Source organism: Orycteropus afer, unplaced genomic scaffold, assembly GCF_000298275.1.
Source record: "Orycteropus afer afer isolate SDZICR_OR568_19922 unplaced genomic scaffold, OryAfe1.0 scaffold00040, whole genome shotgun sequence".
Classification (NCBI taxonomy): Eukaryota; Metazoa; Chordata; class Mammalia; order Tubulidentata; family Orycteropodidae; genus Orycteropus; species Orycteropus afer.
The window spans coordinates 6,104,032-6,112,393 of NW_006921627.1; the positions used below are offsets into that span (position 1 = coordinate 6,104,032).

At 44.9% G+C, this 8,362-nt stretch overlaps 2 protein-coding genes across 2 annotated transcripts in view; one reads left to right on the plus strand and one right to left on the minus strand.

Annotated features, from left to right (window-relative positions):
* Nucleotides 1-1,996, plus strand: part of ITFG2 (integrin alpha FG-GAP repeat containing 2) — a 36,077-nt gene extending 34,081 nt beyond the window's left edge. Inside the window, exons 11-12 of the mRNA XM_007937059.2 lie at nucleotides 1,616-1,789; nucleotides 1,893-1,996. Of these exons, the coding sequence (XP_007935250.2) occupies nucleotides 1,616-1,789; nucleotides 1,893-1,996 (278 nt within the window). The remainder of the gene's footprint in view (nucleotides 1-1,615; nucleotides 1,790-1,892) is intronic.
* A 3,350-nt stretch (nucleotides 1,997-5,346) lies between these two features.
* The window catches only part of NRIP2 (nuclear receptor interacting protein 2), a 9,871-nt gene continuing 6,855 nt past the window's right edge, over nucleotides 5,347-8,362 (minus strand). The window contains exons 5-8 of the mRNA XM_042780446.1: nucleotides 6,823-6,905; nucleotides 6,325-6,446; nucleotides 6,005-6,057; nucleotides 5,347-5,439 (exon numbers count right to left, since the gene is read on the minus strand). Coding sequence (XP_042636380.1) covers nucleotides 5,347-5,439; nucleotides 6,005-6,057; nucleotides 6,325-6,446; nucleotides 6,823-6,905 — 351 coding nt within the window. The remainder of the gene's footprint in view (nucleotides 5,440-6,004; nucleotides 6,058-6,324; nucleotides 6,447-6,822; nucleotides 6,906-8,362) is intronic.

Below are 8,362 nucleotides of genomic sequence, written 5' to 3' on the forward strand. Positions count from 1 at the left end.
GCCTGCTACTTTGGGCGTCCCTGAGTTGTCTCTCCTCACCTGTAACCCTGGGGCTGACTCGTCAGTAGAAATAGCCTCTGTCAAACCTATATATATATTTGTGGGTGTACTCTCATTCACCTTCCCACCGCTGTTATACTTGAGTGTGTATGTGGCCACTGTTAAATTATTGTTGTTATTATTTGAGGATTGTGTATGTCATAGGCGCTCTGGTGGTGTAGTGCCTAAGGCATTTGTCTGCTAACCAAAAGGCTGGCGGTTCAAACCCTCAGAAGGAAGGTTGCACAATCTACTTCTGTAGAGATAACGCCTCAGAAACCCAAGGAGGGGTCACTATGAGTTGAATTCGACTCGATGGCAGTGAGTTTGGTTTTGGTTTTGTGGTGTATGTAATAGTATCCACCTTTGTTGCCTTTAACTCTTGTGCTCCTTGCTATGTCTTGTGATGGCTTGATCATTTTGTGCTCACCTCCCTCTTATCATATATTGCCTTTCCCTTCACCCAAGTTAATATGCATCTACTCTCTAGTAGTGATTGTCCCTCTTCCCCCCACCCCACAAATCCCTGGTTACCTTCAAAGAACAATTCTTTCTGTCTGTAAACCTTTTTTTAACTTTTTATGGTAGTGGTCTCACATAATAATTGCCCCTTTGTGATTGACTAATTTTATTCAGCATGTCCTTCAGGTTTATCCATGTTGTGAGGTGTTTTGCAGATTCATCCTTATTCTTTAACATTGTATAGTATTCCCTTTTGTGTATGTACCATAGTCTGTTACCCATTCATCCACTGATGGTCACTTAAGTTGTTTTCATCTTTTTTGTGAATAATGCTGCAAGGAACATGTTGTTGTTATGTGCCGTCGAGTCAAGCCCGACTCATAGCGACCCCTCCTTGGGTTTCCGAGGCAGTATCACTACGGAAGTAGGATTGCCCAACCTTCCTTCCAAGGAGTGGCTGGTGGGTTTGAACCGCCAGCCGTCTGGTTAGCAGGCAAGTGTCTTAGGCACTATGCTACCAGAGCTCCCGCAAGGAACATGGGTGTGCATTTATCTGTTGGTGTCATGGGTCTTATTTTTCTAGGATATATACCTACCTAGTAGTGGGATTGCTGGATCATACAGTATTTTCATTTCCAACTTCTTAAGGAAATGCCATACTACTTTCCACAGTGGTTGTATTATTTTACAGTCCCACCAGCGGTTTGTGAGGGTTCCATTCTTTCCACACCTTCGCCAGCATTCATTGCTGTTTTTTTTTTTAACTTTGCTATTAAGCTGGGGTGAGATGGTATCTCATTATTGTTTTGATTTGCATCTCTGTCTCAATGGCTAATGATTGTGAGCATTTCTTCATGTGTTTGTGGCCACTTGAATGTCGTCTTTTCTGCCTGATTTTTGTTGTTGTGGTCTGGATAAACAGATGTAGGAGACAGTTTTACCTATTTTACTGAGTTCCCAACAGAGAAGAAATAGAAAAAGGGCCTTTATTTATTTTGCTTGACTTTGTGGGAGGGCAGAAACTGCTGACTCTAATGCCTGTATCTTGTTCTCTGCCCTCCCACCACTGGGATTGAAACTTCTTGACCTTTGTCTCACCACCCACATCTCTCAGGCCTGTATGCCTGCAAAGAGGGCCACAACAGCCCCTGCCTCGTGTACGTCACATTCAACCAGAAGATCTATGTGTACTGGGAGGTGCAGCTGGAGCGGATGGAGTCCACCAATCTGCTGAAACTGCTGGAGACTGAGCCAGAATTCCGAGGCCTGCTGCAGGAACTGGGCATAGGTGAGCAAGCCCCCGGAAGCTGGAGGGCTGGAGAAGCCAATGGTCCAAGTGCCCAGAAAACCTGCAGTCTCTTACCAGCACCCCCCTTTTTTTTTGCCCTCAGATCCTGATGACCTCCCTGCCATCTGTGCCCTGCTTCGCCAAATCCTCTACCATCCTGATCAGCCACTGCAGTGTGCTCACTCTGCCCCACAGGATCCCACCTAGCTGAGCTAGCCTGAATCTTAGCTGATGAAGGATCCTTCTGAGCTCCTTCTCCCTCGAGGTATCCATGGTACTGATGGTACTGGCAGGATAGGGAATAAACATTACAGAGGCGCAGGATTTGACTCTGGGCATGGAAGGATGGCAGCAACCCGAGGGCGACTGGGACTATAGACCTGGTGAAAGGAGATGAGTTCACCTTCTGCCCAGTTCCTTATGCATCGCAACCATCATACAGCAGGGTCATAGGAACCCTGGCCTTGTTCCAAATTGGGGCCACTCCCCACCCTCAGATCCCTACCTTCATTGTGTAAAGACAGAGACTTATTTGTGAGAAGGGAGACCAAATATTTTACATAGCCCCAACACCCCTAAGGAAACCAGGCTTCAGGGCCAGGGAAACAGTGGAAGGAAGGGCTGCACCCCATTCCAAGTTCCGTCTTTTTTTTTTTTTTTTAATTAGTCGTACTCTAGTGATGGTTTCAGCAATTTCAATAGGAAGCTTAAAAAAAATCAGAAGGAAACTCTCTCACTTTAACTACTACAGGCTGAGCAAGTCACATGCAACTGCAGCCCTATTCTCTGGCTTTCCACTGTTACTGTGGGAGACACCTCCTTTCACACTGGATTCCATATTATGTTGTCTAGTCAAGGTTTTTGTTTCTTCAGTTATGTCCCTTTTCTCCTCTGTATCTTCCAGCTCCATCTTTTCATGGCACAACTCCAAATCATTGGCATTAATAATGATCACAAGAATGGCAAAGTAGTTCTTTAGTCTCTTTTGTTTTGTTTTTGAGGAATTATTCAGAACATTTTGTAGTCTGGATCTTATTTCTGTCCCTAGCTGCCTTGAGATGAGTTTCCTCAGTTTATCACAAGAAACTAGGTCAGTGCTTTTTCATTTTCCCACACTCTTCAAATACCATGGAGCATCATAGGCTTTCCTCTCATTTTCCCCACCAGCCACTTTCCCCAAAAAAAGTGTCTTATTTTGTCTATAATACAGCAGTCATTTAAAACCTGATGTAGGTTTACGATCCAGACCACAGTCAGAATTCTGTCTTGAACCTTATGTCCCTTCTGCTCTTGATTCTCTGTACTCCAATGTTTTTCAAATTGTAGGTTACAATTCTTTGATGGATTGTGGTCTACATTTTTTAAGTAAATAGAAAATATCAGAGTGCCTTGCTCACAAGTATAAGTAAGTATTGTTTTGTTATAGTTGTGTGTAGGGGTACATGTTTATATGTATAGTGAATACAATGTAAAATTTATTTCCTGCTGTGAGTTACGGTCCAAAGGGTTTAAAAGTCATTGCTCTAAATTATGCTGACTCTAGTCAGATGCCTAAGGCACTTGACTGCTAAACAGAAGGCTGGTGGTTCAAACCCACCAACCACTTCTCAGAAGGAAGGTTGGGCAATCTACTTCTGTTGATACCGCCTCGGAAACCTGAGGAGGGGTTGCTATGAGTTGGGTTGACTTGACAGCACATAACAGCAACAACAACTGTGAGTTATGGTCCAAAGGGTGTGAAAGTCATTGCTCTAAATTATACTGACACTAGTCAGATGGGTCAACAAGGAGAAGAATTCACATTCATATTTCTTGTCAGTACAGGAGTAGGAGGGGAGTGTTATCATTCAACTCCTAATAGGCAGAGAGTAAGACCAGAGAAGAACATCAGCCTAGAGAAACAAGGATTTATTCAAGTGGAGAAGCAGCTGAGCTTTGGGCCTGGGGTCTGCGGTTACAGAAGCAACAGGAGGCAGATAAGGAAAGTAAGAGGGTGAGACTCAGGAGAGCAGAGATCATGGAGCAAGGCAGTGAGGGACAGGAAATCCTTTAAGGTTTTGAGACCAGGGTAATGTTATACCTGTGATAAATAGCTCCGATCTTTCCTTTTGAGGCAGGGGAGTTAGCTGAGAAAGGTAAGAGAGGTAAAGTGTCACAGACAACCTCCTGGTTCCAGAGGCAATAGTAAGGGGGAAGCAGAGGGAAACACTTGCCCACAGGTATATGTCCAAGGGGACACCAGACGAGGCCAGCTGGGGAATCACCCCTCCCGTGAAGGGGAGGCCAAACTTAGAGATTGCCCCTGGGTGCTTGTTACCCTCGCGTCCCCTCTGCCTTGTTCTTCTCTAACCTACTCAAAGTTCAAGATTTTGCTTCCAGCCCAAGGTTGCCAGTTTCTGACCCAGGGTGCAGGTTAACTACACTGCTGTCTTCCTCTACCCCTAATCCATGACTTGAGTGACTCGAACCAACTAGAAAAACACTTGGGGGTTTGGCTTCTTGAGATTTGGACCCCTCTCTTCACAGTGAAGTCAAAAGAGCCTCCTTGCCCTTTTACTTTGGCTCAGAGCCTGGTGGAGGGATAGGAAACACTGATTCCAAAATAGGTCAAGCTTTAGTTCAGGGACTAGGGCTGAGGGGTTACCTCTAGAAATAAGAATACTGTCAAGGTTAAACCTGAGTACTGACAATGTTGACCAACCTGTCCACCTTCTAGGGGCAGTGTTCTCTACAGGGCTCTTTCACAGAGACCCCTAAAATTCAGGGGCCCCTGTGGTTCAAAAAGCAAATGCAAAAGGGTCAATACCTGGAATAAATACTAGAAATATAACCAAGCTTTTGCACAGATTAAGCAAACAATTGCCAGTTTTGGAGACATTTGTGACCCCAGAAAATGTAGCTAATAAAAGAGCACCTAGCCTTGTGAGCTAAACACTCTTCTGCCAACTCCTCTTCTGTGTTGTATTGGAGTACCTGTTTACCACTTCTTCCCCCATTCACCTGTGAGCAGATCGGTGCAGAATCAGAAAGGTAGGCACTAGAAAAATCGGGGATCCAGGATGAGAAAGTGTGGCAGTCTCATTGTGGGAGATGATGTGCCCCAGAAGGTGAAGTGAAAGATGTGGAAGTGAGGGTAGGGTGGTGATTAGAATCGGGTTGAGGGGTGGGGTACAAATGGAGGATAGCAATTGTCTGTAGCCTTTGACTTGGGCCAGTTGGTGTCATGCCAAGGACCAAGCCTGGGGCCCCATTTTGCTTATTCCCCTTTTCTGCAGTGCTGATTTAGCTTTGCTCTTCTTGAGAAGGGACATGACAACCAGAACCCTGGGATCATGAGCCATCTCTAATAAAAACTCCTCCTGGGGGAACAGGGTAGTTTCTGTAGAAGCAGAGAGGAATGTAGCCAAATGGGGGAAATAGGACAGTAGGGATCAGTGGTAATAGAAGGGACAGACACAGTAGTCCCCAGCTACCTGGCTGTAGTAATGCCCCATTTACCCACACAACTCTTCGCCTAAGGCAAGGTATTTCCCCCTGGGGACAGACTGGGACAGCGGTCACTGGCCAGGGTCTTGGTACACAGGCAGGAAGGGCAGCTCTGGGAACGGGGCTTTCAGCCGCAGCACTCCATGTTCCAGGTCGATGCAGCTCTGTGAGGGGAGAACAGTGTGAGAGAAAGCCTCAGTAAGCAACCTCTTTGCCGGCTCACTCCTTTTTGTTGCCCCTCATACTTCTCACAGCTTCCACCTCCTCTGTGCTCACTCCACTCTCCCCACTCCTGTTCCCTTCACCTGGACTCCTGTGCAGGGAGGGACTTGGTTCTCTATTTTCACTTGTAGGTAGTTAAGTAACCTCTTAGAAAGGAGCACTGGTAGCACAGTGGTTAAAGCCCTTGGCTGCAAACTGAAAGGTTGGCAGTTTGAACCTCTCAGCTGCTCTGTGGGAGAAAGATGTGGCAACCTGCTGCTGTAAAGATCACAGCCTTGGAAACCCTGTAAGGCAGTTCTACTCTGTAGGATCACTATGAGTCACAATCAATTTGACAGCACACTGCCACAAGGAAGCAAATTGGGAACTAGAACTCCTGCTTCCCAGCCTAGTCTTTCTCATCAGAATCTGTTCTATGCTCCCGCACCTGTGCTTTCTACCTCTTTTCCCGGAACTTTGAGTCAGGCCCCAAGCATGGATGTAAGTGCTAGCTAGCATCCTGCTTACCTTGAGAGAAAGCAGAGTCTGCAATCCAAGGCAGAATTCAGGACTCTCGACATCTGTAGGAACCATTTGAAAACAAAGGAGACTGGTGGATGCCTTGTGGCCCCTGCTGCCCTCCTCTCAGAATTTACCCCTTCTCTACCCTCTCCATCCCCCAGGTCTGAGGATATTGGCAGAAAGATTGGGGATGATCAGAGACTCCATGGTAACACATTGTCTGGCGTTGTCAGGGGCTGAAAGACCTAGTTACTGCCTTTGCCCCTGCCCAGAAGAGAAAGGTAGAACAGGTGAGAAGCTGTGATGTTGATGAAGGGAGGACTTACCCACCACCCGGGCTGAGCATGCCACAGTCTCCTGCCCTAGCTGTAGCTCCAGTTGCTCTACTTGGGTTGGGCACGCAGGTGCCAGGCTCCCACCTGGGCCTTTAGGCACCTGCTTCTCTAACCTGTGGTTGGGAAATAAGGGTTATAGCCACCATAAGGCCTCCTCTTGCCCTGATTAATCAGCAGATGTCCCTACCGTGCTGTGGGTTCTCATCTAATCCCTGGCTACCCCGTGTGGTCTAAATCCTTGTCTTGTCTGCTAGAACTTTCCTAGTCTCACTCTCTCTCTCTCTCTCTTTTTTTTTTTTTTTAAAGTAACAGCTTTATTGAGCTATAATTCATTTACCATAAAATTCACCCTTTTAAAATATACAATTCATTGCATTTTGATACATTCACAGAGTTGTACAACCATCCCCACTATCTAATTTCAAAACGTTTTTATCACGCAAAAAAGAAACCCTGTACACCACCCACTCTTTTGGGCCACACTCTTACCCCAGGCGGCTGAGGCATCCAGCAGAGATTTTATTGTATTGTGTGCCTGTGTCCACGGCCACTCTCAGCAGCTGGTCCCGGCACTGAGAAAGGGGTTGTGGAGGACTTGGTGAGTCCCCAGGAAAACAAATGGGGATTGGAGCCTTCACCTTTCCCAGTCTTTTCATGATTCCCTTCTAGAAACAAGTGGAGGGTTCCAGAACACTTACTAATGAAGTGAATTAGGCACCAAGGAAAAGAAGATTTGTTGTAGCCACTCACTTTTGATTGTCATGCCTCCAAAGTCCTACTCAAAGCTGATGTTACTGAGCTAGAGATCCCATTTGTCATGGATCAGGAAACACATTGCTTACTGTTCAGTAGTCTTTTATGCAGATTTTCTGATAGAATGAGTGTACTATTTTGACTACAAAATCAAAGAGGCTATCTGCCATGAAGCTATTCTGTTTGAGCAAGGAGGAATGGGGAAAGACAGTCCAAACAACTATGCATTGCCTCTGAAGTAGACTGACTGTAAGAATGCCAAAGTAGAATATTTTTCTCAATGACACTGTCTTTTACAACTTTGGAAAAAGAAGTACTGTAGATATGCAAGGAAGTGATCCTTGGGAGGTGCTGTAGGGAAAATATTACAATGAATGTCATTGTTGCATGAAGAACAATGTTAAGGACTTTTTTTCTCCTAAATTTAATTAATTATTTTTAAAAAATCAGTGAAACTCAATTATAGGATGACTAACAACACAGTTTAAAAATGGGCATACATATATACATACATAAAAAAATAAATGAATGGAGGGAATAGCCTGAGTCTTTAATGTTTATGGAAGTCATATGGTTGAGAAAAAATTAACTCTCAGATGGAAATAGAAACACCATTTTGATCCAGCAGTCCCATTAACCAAAAACCCAAACCCACTGCCATTGAGTTGATTCCGATTCATAGTGACCCCCATTGGGTTTCCAAGGTGGTAAATCTTTATGGAAGTAGGTTGCCCGGTCTTACTTCCATGGAGTGGCTGGTGAGTTTGAACTGCCAACCTTCTGGTTAGCAGTCACATGCCTTAGGCACTGCGCCACCAGAACTCCTTAGCAATCCCATTACTAGGTATATATCCTAAAGATGTGAGACTTGGGACATGAATAGACACATGTACACCCATGTTCATTGCAGCACTGTTCACAAAAGCAAAGAGATGGAAACAGCCTAAGTGCCCATTAACAGAGGAATGGATAACCAAACTGTGGTACATACACACAATGGAATACTGTGCAACACTAAAAAGTAACATAGGATCCGTGAAACACCACATAACATGGATGAACTGGGAGGATATTATGTTGAGAGAAATAAGTCAATCCCAGAAGGACAAATATGTATTAGTTCCCTATTACAGAAAGTCAAGGAAAGGTTTATATATGGAAGAAAACTTTCTTTGTTTTGTTGGTTATCAGGGATGGGAAGGTAAGGGAGGGAAAATTGCTAGATAGGTTAAAAATGTATTTTATATATATATATATATACACACACACACACACA